The sequence below is a fragment of the Phyllopteryx taeniolatus genome, chromosome 23, assembly GCF_024500385.1.
Source record: "Phyllopteryx taeniolatus isolate TA_2022b chromosome 23, UOR_Ptae_1.2, whole genome shotgun sequence".
Classification (NCBI taxonomy): domain Eukaryota; kingdom Metazoa; phylum Chordata; class Actinopteri; order Syngnathiformes; family Syngnathidae; genus Phyllopteryx; species Phyllopteryx taeniolatus.
In genome coordinates, this window is record NC_084524.1 from 6,696,982 (window position 1) to 6,723,209 (window position 26,228).

Genomic DNA, 26,228 nt, shown 5'->3' on the forward strand with positions numbered 1-26,228 from the left:
CTACCAACCCAGAGTGAATATTCCATTATCCTGTCAGTGTCCGTGTTGTGCTGCAGGAGTGGCGATGCAGCTATGAAGGGGGCGGTCACCGCATCAGCACCGCTCTCGTCTTCCTCCTCAAGCTTGAGCGACCCACACCTTTCAAAACATGCGACGTGCCAAGTTCACGACGGGTGTGCAAGGAGAAACATGTTGAGGTAAACACGAACCCGGGGGATCGTCATTTTGCTATTGGGAATGTAGCGTTAGCCTAGCATACGGAAGCCCGTGAGGTTAGCCAACAAGCAAACAGCGGTTTTGTTGTCAACTGGGCATATTTTTTGACACAAGATCAGCATCGCTCAATTTATTTTTGGATGTTATAACACGTAATGTTATTCCAAAATGAGTAACTGAAAGATACACCGCCGTGTGGCAGATGTTGACAGCTAGCTATTCTCAGCATGAATAGAATAGGCTGACAGGTGTCACGTGACTTTCACTCAGGAAGTTCCGCCACAAACAACAATTTCGTTGTTTTAATTAATTGTTATAAAATGCTACACTCATAATTTACAGCGCTCAAGAAATTATGTTCGATATAATGACAGGATGTTAGTGAGCCATAGCCAGACATACGTGGACATCTCACTGAGCGCGTGGGCCCTTAGTTGCAATACGACAGTGAGTCCGCCATATTGGATGGGGCAGCTCAATCAGAAATTCAACGTTCTCCAAAGTGCCCAAAGTTAATGCATCCAATTCAGTCAATGACACACGCACAGTAATATCTTTTGACAAACAGATAAGGACCAAAAACCACATATGTAATTTTTAAAATGGTGATTAAAAATGTTTACTGCTTTTATGTTTAGGATATACTTGAGGAAAGTACCAAACCGATGTATGTATTTTTGGCTAAGAGAGCCTTGAAAGCCACATATTTTAAAATGTTTTTCTGTGAGAGCCATGTAATAATTTTTTTTAACACTGAATACAACTAAAAGCGTGCATTTTTAACCAAGACCAACAAATTTAGAATATAATACGTCCCAGAATGTATTATTTTTAATAACATTGATATACTGAAGCTAACAATAATAAATAAAATATTTCTTACCATTAATGCAACTTACAGTACTATTATTAATGGCAATCTGTCGTGAAAATGTGTTATTACATTTGTGATACTGTATTAGCCACTTTTTTTTGAGTGATTGAACATTTAGTTTCAAACAAGCAGTACAAAAAAAACCATACATTTACCAATTGTTTTATGCTATAACTGCCTGTCTGAAAATGAATTTTAGAATTAGCAAAATAATTGTAAAGGCTTCATGTTTTATGTCTGTATCTCCTCCAGGTGTGACTGGGAGAAGGGCGGAGATCGTAATGAGCAGTCAAGGGCTGGCTGTCGAGAAACTGAGAGCGACCCGGGGCGAACCCCGCGGCGGGATCAAATCAACCCGTTCACCGAGCTGCCCCACACGCCGCGCTACTACCAGAACCTTCAGAAGCGCCGGCAGCTCCCCGTGTGGGAATACCGAGAGAACTTCACAGAAATGCTGACACGTCACCAGTCATTTGTCATTGTAGGAGAGACCGGCTCTGGAAAGACCACACAGGTACAGAGAGAAGCGTGTGGCTCTTTCCGAAATTGGAGGATTTTTCTGTCCCTCACCTATGAAATGTCAAATAATTTCATGCACAGAAATGCAGAAATATGCACTTATTGTGTAAATTATAGTCATCCTGTAACAAAGTATAATTGTATTTGATGCCAAAGTGATCCCTAAATATTATACAAAATACCAACTTGCTCTCGAGCATCCCCAAAAATGTTTTTTTTTTTCTCTCTTGTCCCTCCCTCTTGATGACCAACTTGCATATCAACAATAACAAATAAAACAAGTTTTAAATCTTTTTTTTTTTATTTATTTATTTTTGGTATGATTTTGTTGCTGTGTCCAAAAACATTTTGTTTTATCGCAGACATATTTTAGATGGTAGTAACTATGCTCTGAAGTTGTGTTTCTTAACAGAAATGACATCATCAAGCTAATTGCTCCGACCTCAGGTAGACTTAAGCGAGCTAAGTCCCCTCTTCTATTTTTTCACTTTTTTTTCCGTCAGTGTGTCACTCAAACAAACACAAGCCTGTTCGCCGTATTATCCGACAAATAAATAATATAACATTATTTCTGTTTTTCGATTTAGCAAAGTTTGTTCTTGCCAGTTAGCATAGCAGCTAACAGGGCTAGACACAGCAAAAACTAGCTAACTAAAAAAAATACGAGTAAAATCATATTAGTATTTAAATAAAAAATAACTATTTAATTGTAAATGATTTATTCAGCAACATTTTTGAAATGTTATTATTTTTTTCCAGGTACCTATGTTTAACAGGGTTTCAGCAATGACAGTCAAAATATGATGTGAAAACAAAATATCTCCCAAAAAGTGTACAATTGATGCTCGAGCTAGATGAAGCAAATTCTATTATGATTTATTACCCGTTTTTCTTACAAACATGAAGAATCATAGAATAAATGGTGATTTTAAAGAATGTTCGAGTCTAAATTGTCCACCAATTCTGGAATAACCCACCCAGCATTTAGCCTTTCATTTCACTTTATTTGGCGATCAGATCCCCCAGTGGTGCGTCGAAACGGTTCGATCCACGGCGGGTCCCAATAGGGCGGTGGCCTGCACCCAGCCCAGGCGGGTGGCGGCCATGAGCGTCGCCCGGAGGGTGGCCGACGAGCTGGACGTCACGCTGGGCCAAGAGGTGGGCTACTCCATCCGCTTCGAGGACTGCAGCTCTGCCAAGACGCTGCTCAAGTAAGAACAGCCAGCAAAACCTAACCCAGACCTCCTCCACTGTAGTACCATTTTGGGGGATTTACAGTAGTTTTATATAAAACTGCACAGTTTTGGACAGATTTTATGGTATTGCAGTAGAGAATATAAATGTATTGATGTAAACCATACAAACGTAACACAAACCTATTTTTCCGCACAGGTACTTGACAGATGGCATGTTGCTGCGGGAGGCCATGAGCGACCCGCTGCTGGAGCGCTACACCGTGGTTGTGCTGGACGAGGCCCACGAACGCACGCTCGCCACGGACATCCTCATGGGCGTCCTCAAGCGGGTGCTCCGCCAAAGACCGGACCTCAAGGTACATACAGTTCCCCTTCTCACACTGTACAGTAATCAGGGGTGATCGTGAATCTTTTCAGGGGCCGAGCCTGCTGCGAGTAGCCCCCTGAAAATCATTATTTATTTACTCCAAAAAATGGTTTCTTTGCTCATCTATCTATGCTAGCTACGTATATTGACAGGCAGAGAAATTAAATGCGCAATGAATCTGTTGCCATTCATGCAACACAATAAAAGCTTTGACGCAGATTATAATTGCATTGAAAGTTTAAAAAGAATTTGAAAGCCAAAAATGACTGAATAAGTAGTGATACAACAACAAGCTAATCGGTGTTTTAAAGGTTGGTTCCCTCCCAAAAAAAAAAAAAAAAAAAGGGGGGGGGGGAATATAAAAATTGGGGAGGAAAAAGAAATCAGCAAATAGGTGAATCTGTGGGTGAAGATTGGAAGAACGATTGGTTCAAATTTTCTTGTTGTCTCTCGTTCCTCTCTGTATCTCCTGCGGGACGCCAGATCATATTTCAGGAAAATATGTGCTTTGGTCCATAAAGGTGGAGAAACACTGGTCTAGTTTATTTGGTTCCACTTCCAACCTACATTCAACAGAGATGTCCTTGTTGTTCCATACAAAGAGGCCTAACCTAACTCAGGCATTAAAGATAATGCTCATATAGCAGATGGATAACGCCTTAGTTGTTTGTCATTGTGCAATCGGAGGTTATTGGGAATGATCCCCCTCCCTCCCACACGCCCTCCCGATCTCCTCCATCCCCGTCGGCTGCCGAATCCGGGACATTTAATTTGCCTTGATTAAGAGCAATTACGATGCCCCGCGGAGCATAAAGCCAAAATGCGGAGACGCTGGCCCTGGAAAATATTGGAGATTGAAAAGGGGGTGACGTGCTTCCCATCAGAATCCTAATGTGCTCCATCTAATTGCTCGAGAGGGAACAATGTGTATCTTAACACAGGGGAACAAGGACTGCGGCGTCCCCGTGTAGGTCACCCACGCGCCACCGTCCTCAATCCTGCCCTCAATCTTCTCTCGCTCCAGGTTGTGGTCATGAGCGCCACGCTGGATGCCGGGAAGTTCCTGGCGTATTTTGACGGCTGCCCCCTGCTGTCCATCCCTGGCCGCACGCACCCCGTGGAGGTCTTCTACACGGCCCAACCCGAGCGGGACTACCTGGAGGCGGCCATCCGCACCGTGCTCCAGATCCACATGTGTGAAGAGGACCAAGGGGATATTTTGCTCTTCCTCACCGGGCAAGAGGTAGGACGATACTAAACGAAAAAATAGGAGTAATTTACCCCCCACCCCCACAAATGTTTAGAATTGCTTATATTCATAGTTTAAACTGTAAATATACCACAAACAATAATCCCAAAATGCGTTAATATCATATGTAAGTCATTTTACAACATTAACCTTAGAATCAAAATGGCTTATAGATTATTTGAGTTAAAAAAGAAATGCACCGGAAGTGTGTGTGTACATGCGCATGTGGCGATGACTCTCTGTGACAACCCAGGCTAAACTTAATTCCCGCCCAACGTAGAATGCCTGTCTACGAGTCGAGAAGTATAACTTCGATATACTTCCTTTTAACAATTACTGCGATGTAATGCTTTCCTGTTTAGACGTGGATTTAGCGCCATCTTGTGGCAAACTGCGAATTGGTGAGTTTTTCCAGCGAACAGCTGGAATATGTTCCACAGAAAAAAAACTCGAATAGATAGGTGAGAATAAAATTGCAATATCCTCAGAAAAAGGTAATTTTATGAGACTAGTCTAATCGTTTTAAAAAGTTGTAATTTTCTATCTATAATATCACAATATTCCATTAAAAAAATATTATGAGAGTAAAGTTGCAATATTTTAAGAAGAAAATGTTATTTCAAGTGTGGAAAAACTTTTATTTTACAAGAAACTCCTAATATTACCAGAAATACATCAAAAGGAAAGGAAAAGGAAATAATAAATAATAATAATAAAAATTACGAAAAGTTGTAATATTAAAAAAAAAAAATAATTTGATATTAGAAAAATGTTGTGATATTAAGAACTGGGATTTCTGTATCCCTCAATTGTTTTCAGTTAACTTTCAGGATCAAACCTTTCTCCCATCATATTCAGCGGCTGAATTAAGTATTTAACACATCACCATTTTCCTCATTAAATTTATTTCCAAAGGTGATATTGACATGAAAATTTCACCAGATGTTGGGAACAACCCAAGTAATCCATACAGACAAAGAAAGTGGAACAAATAAGATCAGAAAATAAATTGTGTGTAAAATGTGAAATGACAAAGGGGCAACGTATTGAACACGCCAACTGGTATTTATTTAATACTTTGTACAAAAGCCTTTGTTTGCAATGACAGCTTCAAGACACCTCCTGTATGGAGAAACTAGTCACATGCATTGCTCTGGTGTAATTTTGGCCCGTTTCGCCACACAAGCAGTCTTCAAATCTTGAAGGTTCCGTTGGCTTCTTTTATGGACCTTGAGTTTCAGTTCTTTCAATAGATTTTCCATTGGATACAAGTCAGGTGATTCCATTCTAACAGCTTTATTTTTTTCCCCCCTTGCAACCAGTTGAGAGTTTCCTTGGCGGTATGTTTTGGGTCATTATCCTGCTGAAATGTCCACCCTCATTTCATTTTCATCATCCTCGTAGATGGCAGCAAAATTTTGTCAAGAACGTCTCGGGACGTTTGCCCATTCGTCCTTCCTTCAATAATGTGAAGTTTACCAGTACCATTTGCTGAAAAGCAGCCCCACACCATTAAGTTTCCCACCTTCCAAACTTCACTGTTGGTATGGTGTTTTTAGGGTGATGTGCAGTGCCATGATTACGCCCACAAAACCAAGGAGATGAGGAGTGCCCTCAAATGAAGTCATTTCTTTCCTCTGCACACTGTTGTCCATTGATGTGTAATGGAGGGCAGGGTGCGCACTCGCAATAATGAATTTGGTTACACACGCACACACTAACTTGCACAGAAAAGCTCAACAAATGTCTCTTGATTGCGAGCTGAAGCCTGATAAACAAGCACTTGGGTGTTGCTTCGAAAATCTAAATGACAGAGTTCCATTTTAAATATGTTTACATTTCCCAGAAACGAAGGTTCCCGTCAAGAAATGTTCGTCCACAGTCACGCAAATGCTGAAACTTACCAAAAACTTGGTATTGTTGTTTGCTCGAATGTCATTATCTTCGTTTTATGTTGTAATATGTGAGTTTAAAAAAAAAAAAACATCGAAAATTGCCAGAAATTGGCCAATATTTCCGATTTTTTAAATTTTTATTATTATTATTTTTTAAGCATCATTATCTTTGTCTAATGTTGTAATGTGTTAATGTTTAAAAGAAAAAAGAAAAAAGCAGATTTTTACTGATTTTACTATTATTAGCCTGTTACATCAGCCGGCCAATTAATCAGTCGGGCCCTTGCTTAAGTAAAATGTTTGCAACCTGTTTAGAAGGTATGCTTTTTTTTAAAAGCACATATATATGTATATCTCAAAAGTCTTTTGTATTGCACATGTGCCAACCATCTGGGATATTTGTGGGTCATGCTCTCTCCAATTTGCTTGTGTGTGTCTCCTAATTGGGTTGAAGGAGTGTTATGTTCAAAGGGTGCCACTCCAGCCCCCTCCCAGCGTATCGTCTCCTTCACCTCTTCGACCTGGCACCAACTTTGATGTGGACTAATGATCGGGAGGCAATCCGTGTCCGTGTTTTTTTACACATTTTTAAAATTTTAATTAATTTTTTTCCTCCTCTTTTGAGTTTGAACCTGCTCTTATCACAGCTGTCGAGCAAAGATAAGTCCTAATATTGACGCTTCCCCCTCAGCTGCCGAGCGGCAAAACATGCGGTTGTGGTGAGCGGGGAGAATACAGAGAGGGTGGCCTAGTCAAGGTAAGTGTGGGTCTTCTTGGCTTGGCTCGGAGGAGCCGGTGGACACAACACAACACGCGGCCCATATTCCTGCGGGACCGGCAGCCCAGCTTGCTTCCAGCGCTTTGGCAGAGAACTGTGGGGTTTTTTTTTGGTTTTTTTTTTTTTGGGGGGGGGGGGGGGGGGGGGGGTTCTCTTCACGGCAGCTGGTGTGTCCCAAGGCTTGATAGGCTATTAATACGCCGGCTAATTCGACCGATCCATTCCGATTTGCTGTTTCCCCACTTGTCACCGCGTTGATGAAGAGGCACGCTCTTTCACTTTAAACGAATACCTCGGACGGCGGCTTTCAGCATTTAATGCATTACTTTTGCTCCTGCTGCGCCGAATGGATTTCACTGGATTTTGCAGGCGTGCGTCACGAAGTGGCCAGTGGATAGATTTTTGGAGTGTTTTGCGACGCAATTTTGCAACATGAGATTGGATGAGATGAGATGAGGTTGGATGAGATAAAACAACCTTTATTAGTCCCACAATGAGGGAATTTGGCATCGTTTCAGTAGCAATAGTGGATACAGGAAAAGAAACAAAGAAAAAGACAAAAAAGAAACAAAAGAATTTTTTTTTAAAAAGACGAAGGGAAAAAAGGAAAAAGACAAAATGGAAACAAAAAGACAGCATGCACATAAGACAGCAGTGATTTTATTTGATTCAGTTACATTCTAATTTAATTACATTTTATTCAATTTAATTAAAATTTTAAGGTGCATTTTATTTCACCACCCTGAGCGCCTGTCTGTCTATCTATCTATCTATCTATCTATCTATCTGTCTGTCTGTCTGTCTGTCTTGTATTTTCATCTATTTTTGATTTTTTTATGAAATATTATTTTTCTGACTATGCATTTTGTTTGAGTATTCATCTTTTAAGATTTTTTTTTTTTTTTTTTTTGCTGGCCATGCATTGCACTTATATTTAACTTTTTTGTTGTTGTTTTTTTTAATGTTCTTATTAGTAGGCTGGCTGGCCTTTGTGTATGTCTCTATGGCCTGCAGGTGGTGCTACAGTCAAGGCATGTAGTCCCTTGAAGTGACCAGGCCTAAAAGTTGTAGTTGAGAGAAGTAAAAATATGTGCAGTTGTCAATGTTTGTATGTGGATGTGAGTGAAATCAGCCCGTAGACAATAAGTGCATGTGTTGCGTTGCGCTCCCACTGTCATGTTCTCTTCCCCCTGCCGCCACTCAGCAACCCCCCTTCAGTCTGGCTCCAGAACCTTGAGCCTGACTCAACTGATGTGCCGCCGCCGGTCATGCATCATCCCGTATTCCGCTTAACAATGCCGCGCTGCGGAATCATGAAGCGTGTTTGTGTCTGGCTAGCACGCCACGGTTTCCATGATTGCCGCGTTTGACGACAGAGCCACGGCGAACTCACAAAAAAACAAACACTTTTTGTCAATCGGAAACTGTCGAGACAGGAGGCGTGACCGAATAGTGTGTCAATCATTGACGTGCTCACACGCACAGCTGCACACGCAGCAGAGTAGGGACACACTGCAGCTTCTCGCGAAAGGTAACTATTATAGTTTCTTGGCCGGATTATTTAACTCCGGTTAGCAACAAAAGTTAAAAAGAAGGAATTGGGCAGCTCTCGAGACAACTCAAGGCCAAACATATACAGTATAACGGTGGTGTCCTATTTGCGAACAGCTACATGGGTGTATGAGCTTTGAAAACCACCAGTGCGTCACGTCACTGTTCTCACTGGGTCGGTGGGTCAGTTGATCACCTTTCTTATATTTTCATTCGAGTGTACGTTCCAAAAAAAACATCATCCAACCGGTAACATTTTGTGTAACGTTGCACGCTCACGGCCGAGTGAGGTGGCCAGGCGAGCCCGACACACTAGTACCTTTAGGAGGGGCGAGTGTGAGAGAGGAGGGAGGCTACATTCAAATCTTCCTCGCAGTTTGTAAATTGCAATCTCGCCCTTCAAGCTGTGTTTGATTGGCGCTTGCCGTGTCTTTTTACAGGAAATCGAGGAAGCCTGCAAGCGCATCAAGGCCGAGGTCAGCGACCTGGGGCCTGACGCCGGCGACGTTAAAGTCATCCCGCTGTACTCCACGCTGCCCCCTCTGCAGCAGCAGAGGATTTTCGAGCCGCCCCCTGCCAACAAACCCAACGGCGCCATCGGAAGGAAGGTACACGCCGACCTTTGACCGCCCCAGCTGTCAAAAATCCAAATCAAGTGATAACCGCCACCTTTTTCAATCAGAAAAATAGGACTCTATAATAATATACTTTATGGCATACTTTGATAGAATTTTTGTCACATGTTCTCATTCAATTAAATGCACAATGTGCTACTCAATCTGGGGTGTGCGTGTTGGCCATTTGGGGGCAGTATAAAGGCCAATTCATACCTCACACTTACTTTCCTGTATGGATGCAGCAGCCAATCATATTGCAGTGGGGTGTGGGATTCATATCGTCGTTCTTCACAGAGGATAAATAATACAGTATAGGACAGTGAGTACTAGTGATATATTGTCTGTCTACATACATTGCTGCATCGTTTCTGTTCAAATATTTGTTGCACACAGTCGCATAGATGCTCATCATTGCCTATGTTAGCATTAGCCTGAAGCTAATGGCCTAATGGCTTAGCCTTGTGGTTGTTTTAATAAATACACGTGTATTTGAAGTTTTCTTAAATGCCACAAGATGTCGCCAAAGCACGGTCTAAAATAGTAACAGTAATTAACGAAGTATGTTGAAGAGATATGTGTGAGATGAGCTTTGTATGTCGAGGAGGAGCTAATTTAGCCTGGGTTGTTAGTGGAAGTTACAGAGGGAGTCTTTGCTGCATGTATGGTACACGTGCATTTTTATTATTTTTTTAAACCAAATTCTCTGTAAACCATTTACTTTTTAAGTATAATGTTTGAAATGATATTAAAGTTTTGGGATTATTGTTTGGGGTATATTGACAGTTTAAACAAATAATATAGTGACTAATCAAAAATTTCCTGGCGGGCATCAATGATTCGCATCTTTTCTTTTTTTGCACTTTGTTAGGTGTGATAAATGTAATTTATGTGGTGCTCAAAGTGTCTTTGAATGCACTTTTTCAACTCCCTAATTTTCTTTCTTACTAATAAATCTGGTACAGAGCATCACTACCATTTGATCTGAATGTTTTCTTCACTTGGTCCCTGAAAAATAAACCAACAAACTGAACTAAACATGGGATGAAATCGTGCATCGTACCCACTGTTTGACCGTGCAGTTTTCTCGTCGTATCGTCATGAAAAGGGGAAATCAAGTAAGGAACGACTCGATGATCCAGCAATCCTGGCCACGAATTGAACGAGGAGGGAACACGTGCTCCTCATGGGCGGCCTCACGTCGCGTGAAAAATGCAGAGATGTCATCGGAGCCTCCCCGAGAGAAAGTCGTGAAAAAGAATTAAGGCTTGTCACGCTCGCTGCTGTGCATGCTAACGACTGCATTACCCAGCCCTCAATTAACATAAAGCACTCGCTCGTCATTTATTCGCCATTTGTCCAAGAGAGCCGCTGATTGTCTTGCTTTTTTTTTTTTTTTTTAAACTGTAATCTCACTTGGACAAATGTGCTACAATGAGTTTATCTGGAGTGTTCGGTCAAATGCCTCCCTTTCTCAATGCTTCTAAACATCGGGGCTTTATTTGTCAACAAAGCACGGGTCCCGAGCGCAAAACTGTGAGCGATGGCCCGCTTTAGCTGGCCTACTCGCCCCCTCTGCAGGTAATAACCCAGAAATAACACGCAGAAATGACGCTTTAATGATATTACTGATGAAGCAAGGCCCGGATTATCCAACACGGCGCCAACAGACTGGAAGGAGCCAGCATGCGTCAGGCGTAATGGCCCTGGCCGAGATAATCCTTCAGAATCAATGCAGTCAATGAAGCTGACTATATGATGGTGAAATGGGAGAGGGTGTCATGCGCGGCAGCTGCTTCCGTCCCACAGACAACCTCGGCTATCGGCGCTTTTTAATTCCACTCGGTGAAGCGCTTGGCCATCTTGTGCTCTTTGTTCCACACCAAAAGACTACTAGTGAGAGTCTTCTATACTTTAATACGTTGAGCCTTACGTTAATTGAGACCCCAAATTCAAGTTTCACTTAGCAACAGGAAATTTGGTGCGTGCATCTGTAGGGTTTCCAACTTTGGAAAAGTCCAGTTGTGATCGATTCAATGCCCTGAGAATGAAATGAACTGGACAAACACAAACAGGTGTTCCACAAACAGGGGACAAAAAAAACAAAACAGTAAGCACACCGTACAGTAAAAGCTGCTGAGAAAAACACAAAGCGAGTGAATTGAGTTTGGAAATTGAAGCCTTAAAGTCAGTTTCAGGTAGCGACATGAAATTTGGTAGGCGCGTCTGTCGTGAGTAGCTATACATAGAACTGAAAAGACACAGGAAGCCTGCAATTTTGGTTTTAAGTGGTTATTTTAGAGTCATTCCATGTTTGCTGGCTCCAATCGATTGAGTTTCAGTTAGCAACATGAAATTCGGTCGGCAAGTCAATCTTGAGTAAATGCAAAAAAAGTCTCAAGAAGCCAAGACTTAGGAAGTCATTTGGGTTTGAAGCGGCCATTTCTGGTCCTTTTAGCCGCTTCCGCCTTCAACCACGCAGTTGTTCTCGAGATTTTTTTTCCGGATTGCTACCAAATTAGAACTAAACATACTAGGCAGATGGGCAGGCAATGTAAAATTGTGAAAGGTTTGCGTTTTCGCCATTTGGTGTGGCTGGAGCATGGTGGCGAAGTTTGAAGACTCTCCATAAAACACTAAACTCGCAGTTTCTGTAATCCTCCATGAAAGCAGACTGATTTTGTACCCATATACTGTATCCAGTCTAATAATTTTCAAAGGTTCCCCCCACTTATGACTAGATTTATGGTTGCCTCATCTTGGCGGTGGTAAGTAAACACGGGTTCTTCACGCACACAGAAAGAAGCATTCTTTTTCTTTCGCCCGCCGCCCACCCGCACATTAAGTTATGACACTGGAGAGGCAGTTGCCAGTTGGAGTGGGCCATTAGTCAGCCGTCACAGTCCCGAGTGTTGTGATGAATCTAAAAGGGCCACCGTTATATAAGGAGAACTCAACCCAGCGGCGGGCGTTCGCGTGATGCTCTGTTTGTGTGGATGCTGACAGCGAGAGACCCATCGGGCGCTATGACTCATTTGACTGTCATTTCTCATAGGCAGCCTTGCTATGGGGATAATTGTAATGAAAACAGATCTGGGACCGGAACGTGGTGTAGCTTCTGTCTCCCCTTCTATTTGCAAATGTTACTTTTCATTTCGTCACAGTGGTATAAAAGTGGTACCCTGACTTACAAGAGTTCCAAGTTTCTCAAGTTACGAGCAGTCGCTTGGTCGATTTTTTTTGTTTTGTTTCGTGTTCTGAGCCAAAATTTGAGTTTTATAAGCAGAGCTTCCACTGTATTCCTGTATGTGTTTGTTGTGTATAAGGTCGACTAAATCACTATTCATTCTCAAAAACTGCGAGTGCCCCCCTCAAAATTGACAGAAGGTTCAGCCCCAGTCGCTAGTTCCACAATGCAAGTAGTACCAAATTTGAACCCGGTATACTAAACAGATGCATGACTCTAAATCGCAAGGAATTTTGACTTTCGGTGTTAGCATCTCTCCATTAATTCAAGGAGCTGTGATCGTGTTGTCAGATCGTCTTTCAACCCACTGGTCTCATTTTCCCACAGGTCGTCGTGTCAACAAACATCGCGGAGACGTCACTCACCATCGACGGCGTCGTGTTTGTAATCGATCCTGGATTTGCAAAGCAAAAGGTTTGCAGAGCTCACTATACTCTACATTATATTCCTTAAACGTTTTACCTGCCTAGACAGGACATTGGCGATGAAGTGTAGGCAATGCGGTAGTAGTGATGATTTCCTGCCTTGACAGGTGTACAATCCTCGCATAAAAGTGGAGTCACTTCTGGTGTCAGCCATCAGCAAATCGTCGGCACAGCAGAGGATGGGCCGAGCCGGACGGACGCGTCCCGGGAAATGCTTCCGCCTGTACACGAAAAAGACTTACAGGACAGAGATGCAGGTGGGAAGCGGTAAATCTGAGAAAAAGCCATCTCGAAGCTCGCTTATTGTGTCTGACCTCAACTCGCACAGGACAACACCTATCCAGAGATCCTCGTGTCCAATCTGGGCTCCACGGTGCTGCAGCTCAAGAAGTTGGGAATTGACGACTTGGTGCATTTTGACTTCATGGATCCACCGGGTAATCGTGACAGTATTCCTCATGCTTCCCAAGACAAATCGACTAGTGTGAACCCATGTGGATCTCAGTATATAAGTTCCAGAACAGCTTTCTTGAGAGGCCATATTAAAACAAAAAAAATATATAATTTTACCTTTTCTACACACTTTTAACATGTTAAAACTCATTAAAATACTGTGCACCTTTTAAAGTATTAAAGTAGTAGTATTAGTAATAATATGATATGAGGAATACTTTTTGGAGTATTGCTCAGTCCTCAGACTCTTACACAGTTCTCCAGATAAGAGGCTTTTAGACTCCCAGTTGTAGTTTACTGTAAAACTGACACATAAAAAAAAATAGAGTTAAACATTAGACATTTGAACAGCAAATTATTCAACCAAACCAAGTCTAGCTAGCTTAATGCTAACATATAACGTGAAACATCATAGACAGGCGAACAGACATTAGCATCGATGTTACGTGAATTCTAAACCTTCAAACAAGTGCTACTTTTAACACACATGGAGCAGCATCACATACAACAAAACAGAATGAAACCTTTCATATTTAAACACCAAAATGTTTCAATCCATATAGTAAGTAGCAAATTACTCTTCTCTGCTTCTTCTTCTGCTCTCATAATTACGCTGCATTTACATGTAGTCGAGTTCAGTGCTGCCCAACATGTTGCAGCACAACGTGGTGCTGCACTGAAAAGTCTAAATTTGGACTTTCCTGTATACTGTACAGTAAAAAAGAAAGAAAGACATGATCTGCAAAATAGCGGGGTGCGAAAATTGAAGCGCGATATATCGAGGGGTCACGGTCCTCTCATGTTTTGATTTAATATCAGACAACGCTCCCATGTTGATTGGAATCAGTGTTGTCTTAATCGATACAAACGCAGTTGCACGGCGCTCTGAAACGTTGCGGCCGTTTGATGCGCGTTGTTAAATCGGTGTCCGCCGTGCCGCTAGGGACCCGGCGAAAGACAACAAGATCAAATGATCCTGGCAGATAACAAACGCTGCATATTTGAAGATTTTCTGAGCGGTTGCAGTTTTGATGAGCAGTTTGACTAGCGAGCACGTGGCGGTTGCTGTGAATCACGCTGGAATTAGGCCAAACACAATCCCCGCGAGAGCGTGTGTTACTACATCTTCCCGAGGACACCCCCCCCCCCCCCCCCCCCCCCCCACCTCCTCACCATAATATAGTTTTCATCTCACCGCTGAGATTAAACCCATCTCTCCCCCCGTCCAGCGTGGCAAGCGCCATTTTACGAACGAAATTGGTTACATCAATAGCGGCGCTATCACCTCGGCTGTTGCCTCCTCCTTTATATTCCTCCACTGACTGACCTCCACCATCACCCCCACATTCCTCACAAAATGGAAGCGTCAACATATCGGATCTGCAGAGCGGGAGCAGGTGAAGTGGGGAGGAAGGATGACTTTTTATTCCTTTGATCCACTGGTGGCATTGACGCTGCAACCTAACAAGCTCCTGGAAGCCCTCGCACGCTTTGAGTCCTGGACACACTCTTTATAATATCTAGACGCTTCCGATCGATTTTTATGCGCCTGCCTCCTAGTAAATGGGATGGCCAGGCATGTGTCTCCAGAGGCAGAGTGCTATGATATAAAGACTTAACAGCGTGTTTTGTTTGTCTGTTCCTGCCACTGTTTTGTTTTATTTTTTTTTTTTTTTTTTTTTGGGGGGGGGGGGGGGGGACTCGCTGGTGGTGTCCCGCTAATTAGCCCCAAACGCCAATGGCTTATCGGGCGATGGTTTCATTTGCCTCGTGACGTTTCCAAAAGAAGTTCCTTTCAGCCGCTACAGGGTTTAATGTCCCCGTAGCCTTTCAGACTATTGCTTTGGCCCTCGGTGAGTATAGTGGATTCCTGCGTGTACAAGTGCGCACTACTCTTACTACAACCCCAATTCCAATGAAGTTGGGACATTGTGTTAAACATAAATAAAAACAGAATACAATGATTTGCAAATCATGTTCAACCTATATTTAATTGAATACACTACAAAGGCAAGATATTTATTGTTCAAACTGATAAACTTTATTGTTTTTGGCAAATAATCATTAACTTGGAATTTTATGGCTGCAACACGTTCCAAAAAAGCTGGGACAGGGTCATGTTTACCACTGTGTTACATCACCTTTTCTTTTAACAACATTCAATAAACGTTTGTTGAAGCTTTGTAGGTGGAATTCTTTCCCATTCTTGCTTGATGTGCAGCTTCAGCTGTTCAACAGTCCGGGGTCTGCGTTGTCGTATTTTACGATGCGCCACACATTTTCAATGGGAGACAGGTCTGGACTGCAGGCAGGCCAGTCTCGTACCCGCACGCTTTTACTACAAAGCCACGCTGTTGTAACACGTGCAGAATGTGGTTTGGCATTGTCTTGCTAAAATAAGCAGGGGCGTCCATGAAAAAGACATTGCTTGGATGGCAGCATATGTTTCTCCAAAACCTGTATGTAGCTTTCAGCATGAATGGTGCCTTCACAGATGTGTAAGTTACCCATGCCATTGGCACTAACACACAGCCCCATGGCATCACAGATGCTGGCTTTTGAACTTTGCGTCCATAACAGTCGGGATGGTTCTTTTCCTCTTTGGCCCAGAGGACACGACGTCCACAATTTCCAAAACAATTTTAAATGTGAACTCGTCAGACCACAGAACACTTTTCCACTTTGCATCAGTCCATCTTAGATGAGCTCGGGCCCAGAGAAGCCGGTGGCGTTTCTGGGTGTTGTTGATAAATGGCTTTTGCTTTGCATAGTAGAGTTTCAAGTTGCACTTACGGATGTAGTATTTACTGACATTGGTTTTCTGAAGTGTTGCTGAGCCCATGTGGTGATATCCTTTCCACATTCATGGCACCCAACTGTTCCCAATTAGCCTGTTCACCTGTGGGATGTTCCAAACAGGTGTTTGATGAGCATTCCTCAACTTTCTCAGTCTTTTTTGCCACCTCTCCCAGCTTTTTTGGAACGTGTTGCAGCCATAAAATTCTAAGTTAATGATTATTTGCTAAAAACAATAAAGTTTATCAGTTTGAACATTCAATATCTTGTCTTTGTAGTGTATTCAATTAAATATAGGTTGAACATGATTTGTAAATCATTGTATTCTGTTTTTATTTATGTTTATATTATATTTTATATTATTATATTATATTATATTTTTTCACCATTTACACAAAACCCCACCGCTGTTTTTGAAATAGCAATTTTGTGAGAGGAAAACTGAGAGGAGTCTCAATACTTGTATCTAGAGGAAATCCAAATTGATGCAAATCACCTACTTAGGGGCCTCAAGTTGCCTGAAAACTCACCATTTTTTTAGCAGTTCATGTGTACTCTGAATGTAGTTTAAGGGTCCTCATAAAAAAAAAAAAAAAACCTCATTCAGTCAAGTGAGAAAACGTTACCAGTTTGACCCGATCAAGGTGGAATTTGGTGGGCATGTCTATCATTACAAGACTCCTGAAAAAACTCTTAAGGATAAATGCTCCTTTGAGCATTTTGATTTAAAGCAGCCATTTTAGGCAAATTCGAGGCCACGAGTGTTGTACTGAATATATATTCTACATCCCTACAGTAACCGTTAAATTAGGATTAAATCTGGTTGTTTATTGTCATAAATTAGCTTGAAAGCGTTCCAACTTCCTGGGATTTTGAGTGCTAATGTTATGGCAAGTGAGCGTACATACACACAAAATCTCTCTACTTGTTTCACAGTGAGAAAATTCCACAGCTGACACGAATGACAAGGAATAAAAAGTCATAGGGATGTTGTTTTGAAGTACAGATCTCAAATTGATCCAGGAAGTCGACTTTTTTTGCATGGTAGAGTTTTAACTTGCATTCGTAGATGTGTTGATGAACTGTTTTAACTGACACTGGTTTAGATGATAAAATCCCCAAAATGTTTGTACTTTGAGAAACGTTCTTAAACTGTTGGACTATTTGCTCACGCAGTTATTCACGAAGTTTTGAACCTCGCCCTATCCTTGCTTGTGAACAACTGAGCCTTTCGGGGATGCTCCTTTTATACCCAATCATGACTGTTTCCTATTAACGTGTTCCCCTGTGGAATGTTCCAAACAAGTGTTTTTTTTTTTAGAATTCCTCATCTTTCTCAGTATTTTGTTGTCCCTGTCCCAGCTTTTTTGGAACGTGTTACAGGCATCAAATTCAAAATGAAAAAATATTTGCCCAAAAGCCATAATGTTCATCAGTTTGAACATTGAAAATCTTGTTTTTGTAGTGTATTCAATTGAATGCAGGTTGAAAAGGATTTGCAAATCATTGTATTCTTTTTTTATTTACTTATTTTACGCAACATCCCAACTTCATTGGAATTGGGGTTTGTACAGCTGAACTGTACTTGGGCAGGGTTTCTTTCACCTACCAATAGAGGGATCCCGCACGCCACACTTTGATGATGCAAAACGCTGCTGATTTATCGGCAGTCCCCGAGACCCTGATGCGAGCCCTGGAACTGCTTAACCACCTTGGGGCGCTGGACGACGACGGCGACCTGACGGATTTGGGCACAGTGATGGCAGAGTTCCCGCTGGATCCGCAGCTAGCCAAGATGGTCGTCGCTAGCTGCGATTTGGGTTGCTCGGACGAGGCGCTCTCCATCACCGCCATGTTGTCAGGTAGGACCTTTCTAACTTTGTGTTTTCAAGCCTGCTTGGAATAAGAGTTAGACTACTCTGTGACTGGAAGAGTCACTGAAATGCATACACGTGGATGTCCTTGGAAATAAAAAGGTGAATCCTGAAATTGCCCCCGAAAGCCTGAGATCCCAAACCTTTTGTGAGTTGGGTATGTGCACAGGTAAAAGCAACAGTGAGCTTCTTTTTTTCCCCCAAAAAGTGGAGTAGCTGCAACGGCGCTGGTGTGCTCCAGCTTTAATTGCACTTTGGGCTTGCCAAAGCAGAATGCTGCTCGTTCAAATGAATTTTATGCCTTTGAAGCAAGTGTGAGAGAGAAGCAGAACGGATTGAAACGTTGGATGTGGCGTGTGCGCCGCAGCTGTTTCCGAATGGCCACTTTCTGCTGAGTTGGCTGGCGCTCGACATAAACGCCGCGTTTTGCTTGTTCCGTCAAGGATGTGTAAGAGTACTTCCCATGTTCCTTTGACACTCCTAAAATTTGTGATCAGGAGCCGATGGGCCGGGTGAGGAATTGGTCGCCAGCCAATCACAAGGCACATATCGACAAAGAACCTATTCACACTCACATTCCCACCTACAGACAATTTCAGTGACAATTTCAGTGAACCTTATGTTGGTTTTTATCTGTGATTTCATGTTTATTTATGTGTTACTCGTCAACGTACGACCCTTCGGCTGTTGCTTGTTTACTGTCAAACTTAGCTTGTAGCAAACGCGAGCTTGTTTGCTTTCAAACTCAGCTTGTAGCAAACGCGAGTGACATCATGCATGCTGGCACCCTCATTCTGCTCAAAGGCGACTTCAGTCTTGCTCCTCTCTCGTCTACTAACGGCTTCAGCAACAACAGGGAATAAAACTGCACCTCCTGTATAACAAGGGCCAATGTGAAGGAAGCTATTGTATATTTTGGTTAGAGAAGATGATTTAGTTTGGTTATTATTTAGTTATTTATTAGTGTTATTATTTCATATTTGGTGTACAGCGCTTCGTTACGGCTGTGGCTGTTGTGAAAGTGCTATATACTGGAGATAAAGTTGAGTTTTTGGTATGTGGGAGGAAGCCAGAGTACCTAGAGAAAACCCACCTAACATGCAAAACACACCAAGAATTTTGAGCCCCCAACTTCAGAATTGTAAGGCGGATGTGCTAACCGCTCGTTCACCATGTCCCCATGAAATAATATTAAGGCTGCAGCTATTGATGATTTTAATAATGTAAATGTTGTTTCGATTCATCGATGAATCAGACGGAACACTTTTTAAAAACAGCCCATTATTTCCAATTTACAATACAGAAATTTCACAAACAAATTGATTAAGATTCAGTTACCTGCTTTGTTCCGTAACATCCGTCAGAAAATGATCAAAAATGGTGATCGTTGTTCATTGTTTTCCAAAGTAAAAGCAGCTGTTTTCAAATGTCTTATTTTGATTCGAAACAAAGATAATCATTCTGCTTTCATGGAGGACTACAGAAATAAGAGAATATTTACTTTTGAGAGGCGGAAATTTCGGCACTTTCAAGTTAAACAATGGCTCTAAATGATGAATTATTATCAAAATAGTTGAGTCGATTAATCGATTAATTGTCGCACTTTCTTTCATAAAATACATTTTAAAAGTAGTGCACAGTATATGAGAAATTGTTTATTTTACTTTTGTATTTAAATATTTGCAATGAAGTATTTATTGAGATAAATGAATGCATAATGAATAAATACAATTGAATTAACCAATTTTAGGAACAAACTCAAATGGTATATGATTGCAACTATTATGACAGGACTCTTGCTAATGTACCGTAAATGCCCGGTGGGCCGTATTCAGAACGCAATGGGCTGTACGTGGCACTCGGGCCATACTTTGCCTAGCCCTGTGTTAACATCTCCCTGTGGGCCCATACCAACCTTGTTTAGTCCCGCAGTGCTTCATCCGACCCCGTGAGGCCAAAATGGCAGCCGACAACGCCAAGATGCGCCTGGCCCACCGGGACGGAGACCACCTGACTCTTCTCAACGTCTACGTCGCCTTCAAACAAAGTAAGCAAGCGCACGTGCGACGTCGCCTCATCCCCATTTCTAACTGTCCGCCTTCCCGCACAGACCAGCGGTCCTCACGGTGGTGCTACGACAACTTCGTCAGCTACTCCTCACTGATGGCGGCGGACGGCGTGCGCTGGCAGCTGTGCCGGATCATGGAGCGCGTCGGTTTGCCCCGGCGGAGTTGCGAAGGGGACGATGCAGACGTCTGCCGGATGCTGCTCACCGGTTTCTTCATGCAGGTCGGCCTCCTTGCCACCACACAACACTTTCAGCTTCACATGCAGAGGTAGCAAAAGTACTCACACCCTACACTTAAGTAGAAGTACAAATACCTGTGCAAAGAATATACTCTGGGAAAAGTAGAAGTACACATTTGACTCGTTTTACGTGATTCAAAGTAAAAAAAAAAGAAAAAAAAAAAAGAGTACAGACTGAAATGTACTTAAAGAGGGAGTTTTCAATTTTCAGTCATTTGGCGGGCACAAACCGACCATCTCGTGCTGACCTGTTTTTTTTTTCGGGTGCAAAGCCCAATTACAGTTGGGACATTGTGGAAAATGTTAATAAAAACAATACAATGATTTTGACCTTTTCAACCTACATACTATTAAATACACTACAAAGACAAGATATTTAATGTTCAAACTGATGAACGTTACTGTTTTTCTTTTTTGCTCATGCAGTTGTTTACAAAGTGGTAAACCCATTCCTTGCTTGTGAACAACTAATTCTTTCGGGGATGCTCCTTTTATACCCAGTCATGATGCTCACCTGATTCCAATTACCGTAATTTCTCGTGTATAACCCATGTATAATCCGCACCCCGAAAGTTGACCTCAAAATTCTGGAAAACCCTTCTCCCTATCTATAATCCATTTTTACAATGCATGATTTTGCTTCCACCCATATGATCAAAACATGAAGTATTATCTGTATTTTGTTCGTTTTTTTTCCCCCCCAAAGAATTATTCTGAAGTTAAGCACTTTATTTGAACACGTAAACGTTTTTTATTTACTTGCTCTTATTTTGAAATTCACAGCTCTACTTTTATTTAGTAAATTACAAAACACACAGTTGTGCTCATATGTTTGATTACCCAGGCAGAATTTGAAAGAAAAGAAAAACATGAAGGGCCATGCTAAACACATTTAATTTTATTTTAATGGGATTCAAATTAAACAGTCAAGCATTTCAGAAAAAGCATTATCATTAAACAAAACATCACCATAAAGAAATTAATGATGGTTGTTGTTCAGTCAGTCATATTTACAAAAACAATATTTCACAAATTCTGCCATGGTATGTAAACTTATGAGCACAACTTTACATATATGCAGTCATACGTACTCCTGTCATATTGGAATGGAAGTGTAGGCTACACCTTTTTCATAACCTCTCGGTGGCGGTGGCATATTAGAATGAAAGTTTACACCTTTCTCATAACCTCTAGGTGGCGGTGGCATTTTGGAATTAAAGTGTACAGCTTTTTCATAACCTCTAGATGGTGGCATACATTTATAAAATGTGAAAGTGTTTTCCCTCATTTTCCCCTATACCTATGTATAATGCGCACTATTGACTTTTGACAATTTTGGGGGGAAAGAAATGTACATTATACACGAGAAATTACGGTAACCTGTTCACCTCTGACCCCACCTCTGTTTTTTGAGCATTCTGTACTTTCCCAGTTTTTTTTGGAACATGTTGCAGGCATCAAATTCTAATTGAGAGACTAATTGGAAAAGAAGAACTAACATTCATCAAGTTGAACATTATATAGCTTGTGTTTGTTGTGTCTTCAGTTGAACATATGTTGAAAAGGATTTGCAAATCATAGTGTTCTCTTTTTATTTACATTTTACACAACATCCCAACTTCATTGAAATTGGGGTTTGCATGTTATTTATAGTAACATGTAACTGCTGATTTGCTGTTCAGCATGAATTCTGTGAGTCAGCTGTCCATTGTCGGTGAATAATGGCAAGGAATTCCCCAGTTGACGTTCCTCCAATGTCACTCTGGTCTCAATTTGGGCAGGTTGCTCACCTGGAGCGCACCGGCCACTATTTGACAGTGAAGGACAAGCAGGTGGTCCAGCTGCACCCGTCCACCTCGCTGGGCCGCAAGCCCGAGTGGGTCCTCTACAGCGAGTATGTGCTCACCGCCAAGAACTACATCCGCACGTGCACCCACATCCACCCTGAGTGGTGAGTATTTGCATAGAGTTTAAGGCAGTGATTCCCAACCTTTGTGGAGATTATCAAATTTCCCTCAACTGGTCCAACCATTATTATTTATTTACTACAAATAATAAATATTTGCTCATCTATCTATGCCAGCGTTGTTTAGTGGCAGAATTTACCTATTAAACTGTGTATCGAGGTTTATAGGCTAGAGCGGCTCCAATTACCAACAGACAGACAAATTCCTTGTGTGTTTTTTGGACATACTTGGAAAATAAAGATGATTCTGATTGAGGGGTCTTGGGGAAATTTCCAGGGAAAAGGGATAGTTAAGCTGTTGAATTTGGGAAATAATATGCATGACATGACGTAAACATGTTTTGTCATAAGACATCCTTGCTTGTCATTTCAGCAGAGTTATTTGTTGATAGAACTGTTGAAGAATCATTTCTTTCATTGAAGTAAAACCTGAATTTTAAGTTAAATGTTACTCGTCCGCACGACCAAAGCCATTGAATAGTTCATAAAATTACACCCCCACATCCCAAAATATAATCAAAGTTCCGTTCTAAATGCAAATAAAACTGCATCTTCCTTCAAGCAGTTCCTTCAAGCCTAGCATCTGCATTTTTGCTCAACCCTTTCAGGGATAAGGATTATGTTGAATTATATTTTTCCTCAACTATATTTAGGTTCCCTATAAAGAGTCGTCCTTCAATTCCTGGTTCATTCTTGTTAATTCCCACACATTCCCCTTGATTCCCATACCAACTTTGAAATCCGTGGAATTTTACAACCCAAAGTGTATCCACCTGTTGTCATTCATACAACAGAATTCAACTAACCGTGAGATTGTTCTAATGTTAACTACACGGTTTGGCTCAGTAAAGGTTCGCAAACACTGTTTTAGGGTATTTGGTCATGACTGAGTAGCTTCCTCGCTTATCAAAAAGTTTGGGGACTAATGGTGACGCTCTTTTCAAGGCTGCTGGAAATCGCCCCGCGCTACTACGAGATGAGCAACTTCCCCCAGTGCGAAGCCAAGAGACAGTTGCAGCGCGTCAACGGCAAGCTCTCGTCCAAGCCATTCTGAACAGAAATGCGGCTCGATTTGTTTGGAGGCAAATCTGGACCATTTCAAAAGCGGCACAATATATTGTTCGTCTTTGTGTGATCATCCAGTCAAATTTCTTTTATCCGTGATAGTTCCCACGTCGGGAGTTTGGACTGTCATGCATCCGACTTTCGTGTTCTTTTAAGAGCGGGGCTGTTGTCAAATGTACTCCTGCAACATGTAATAAACGTGAATTTTGAACATGAAAGCGCCCCAAGTGTCGGTATTTCAACCAAACACGGGGCCTTTTAACTCGGAAGATGTCACTTGAGATAAGCATGCCTGCTAGTGGCAACAACAGGAAGAAGACACCTGATTTCATGTCCTGCTTGAATGACGTGAACAACAAGCCGAGTTCCAGGGTAAACCATAATCGCAACACTCGTCACACTCATCGTCCTGGCAATTTAGTCCGCACAAAACATTATTGGTACCCAGAATTCATTGCGGTGATATTTTAAACTGCAGTACTGTAGTTGTAGAAAAGCAAACAAAGAGTGGCTCTTTACTTACATTTGTTCCTGTCGATATTGCTAACCGCAATATAGCAGGGATGACTGTATAATCAGTGATTCTGATAGTGGTGTACGTGGGCTCGCCAAAATTATAGCCCAAGCAAAGTTCAGTTGTATTTAACTTTAAAATTCAATAGTTTTTTTTGTTAGGTGCTACTTTGTGTCAAAATGTTGACAGCCACTGTAATGTATCAATTATTATGTGCAGTTGTTTGGTGGGTACCTGTGTAAGGATGTTAAGGAGCCTTTCGGCATGCTAACCGAGGAGGTTGGCATGTTATTTCTTTGTATTGCTCCAAAAATTGGGTGGCGCTTTGCTGGAAACAAAGCGAAAAAGGCTGCCGGGCAGAGTCATCCCTCTCCAAAGTGAAGCCAATAGAAAGGCCATTAGTCGGCGCTGATCTGGAAATTATATGGAATTGATCCTGAGGTAAGAACACTTTTTCAGGCTCGATACTTCCCATTGATTCCGGCTGCTATAATTATAAATGAAAATCGTTACGGAGCCAAGTTGTGTTTTAAACTGAGTCACACACACACACACACACACACACACGCATGCATACAGAACCGATTTCTTCTCCTTGTATTGGAAAGAGATTTGGCGTTGATATTTGCGGCTTCAACTCCTTGACCAGCCACTTCATTAGGTACACCTGTCCCCAACTGATGACAACCAACACACAGGAAATCCTCATCAGCGTATGCCCCATCCCTTTTAAATGCGCACCAAATTAAAAGCCAATTTGCGCCATCTAGTGGCAATGGATGAATTGCAGAATGAGCTTCCGATACACCGCAGCTTGAGTTATGCCCTTTTAGCCGTTTATTGAATAGGACAAACAGTCAAACGCGGCCAGAACCTGACGTCACTCACTAGACCCCACCCCTTAAAGGCACACAACAGTTGTTGTGACTTACAGGCGTTTTGTTTTTTGTCGAGGTGCGGTTGTAGCTAAGGTTTGCGTGACCACCGTGACTCTTAAGTCTCCACAAACACACAGCGAGCGGGCGGCGTTTTTCCGCGGTGTTTCCAAACACTGTGAATCAGTGGCCCCAATCTGCCGCCACCCCCGCAATACTGGCCGGCACCTCATCATCATTTGATGACTGCGGGGAGGAAACTTTTATTGCAGCACACCTCAGCGTTCCGGGAAGTCCATCCACCCACCCACTATCCCTCCTTGCGTCTTCTTATCTTCCCATCTTGCCGTGCACCGCACGGCCAATCTTTTGGGGACGACGGCGCCGGCAATGTGTCAAACCCATCTGTCGCGGTTTGAATTTGTATGCTAATTTGAAGTAATAGCCCCTGTGGTGAGCGTGCGAGGGAACAATTCCATCACGCCATCTATGACGCTCGCGTCTCCGCCTCGCCAAACGACGTGGGAGCGCATGAAGTCTTGCCTTAGCCTTGATAGATGGCGAGGCGGCGGGCACCGATGAACACCTGTGCACGAATGCCAAACCTCGAAGCCCGATTGATTCGTCGCCCTCATTTCTTCCCAACACAGCCCGGCAAACAAACTTTCACCCCGTTTACCTCATGACACAAGCATCATCATAGCCTGAGCTGACGCTAACACAACTGCGTATTGTCACCAAAGCGTCTCCGGCTGTTGATTTGATTCACTGAGAAGCTTTCACGCGTCGCCGGGCAGAAAACGAGACGGCTCCGAGAGAGGAAACAGAAGACGCATGTATCAAATGAGCCGAGCCGTGTCGTCGACTCGCCATCTCGGCCCTCCCCCGGCGCTGTGCGATAGCGGCTGACACCGCTCTGCTATCTTGAAATTAATCTATACGGCCAAGGGAAAGATAACGGTTCACCACGGAAGATGAGGTGATGCCTACTTTTCTTCCTGCTGCCTCAACAGGACCATCATGGTGAACCATAATAATACAGTGGTACCGCAACTTGGTATATTGCGTTACGAGCTTGGTCAAAGAACGAATTCGTAGCTCATCATAATTTCATCAATAACGCTACAGACACTTGCAAAAAAAAAAATTAATATTTGCTCAATTTACATGTGTTGCCCTTCAAACTCTGCGGAAACAAGTGCATAAATGATCCTAACTACTCAGGAATAGTTCAGACACTTTCAATAATTCATACAATATTCATCCATATCGCACAAATGACATTTATTTTGCTGTCTGTGTGAATGCAAAATGGTTGCCTCATCCTGGCACTTCAGCTCACAGATCCCTCTGGTGTACATAAGAACATAACAACATAAGGAGGCAGCATCATTTGTAAAAGAACCCAAAATGAAGGAACTCAGATAAAAATCCTACTCATATAAAC

At 42.2% G+C, this 26,228-nt stretch overlaps 1 protein-coding gene across 2 annotated transcripts; it reads left to right on the forward strand.

The window, feature by feature from the left end:
• The first annotated feature begins 3 nt into the window (after positions 1-3).
• On the forward strand, positions 4-23,610 carry dhx15 (DEAH (Asp-Glu-Ala-His) box helicase 15). Of its 2 annotated transcripts, XM_061763872.1 has the most exons (14): positions 6-197; positions 1,343-1,604; positions 2,627-2,820; positions 3,002-3,161; positions 4,197-4,415; positions 9,086-9,253; positions 12,834-12,920; positions 13,039-13,188; positions 13,260-13,368; positions 17,851-18,042; positions 19,979-20,101; positions 20,165-20,343; positions 22,143-22,312; positions 23,273-23,610. In XM_061763872.1, the coding sequence occupies exons 1-14, from the start codon at positions 73-75 to the stop codon at positions 23,379-23,381; spliced, it is 2,247 nt and encodes a 748-aa protein (XP_061619856.1). In that variant the 5' UTR covers positions 6-72; the 3' UTR covers positions 23,382-23,610. The 2 variants fall into 2 exon arrangements, with proteins under 2 accessions (XP_061619857.1, XP_061619856.1); XM_061763873.1 differs by lacking the exon at positions 17,851-18,042 and having other exon boundaries at positions 4-197.
• Positions 23,611-26,228: the final 2,618 nt, after the last annotated feature.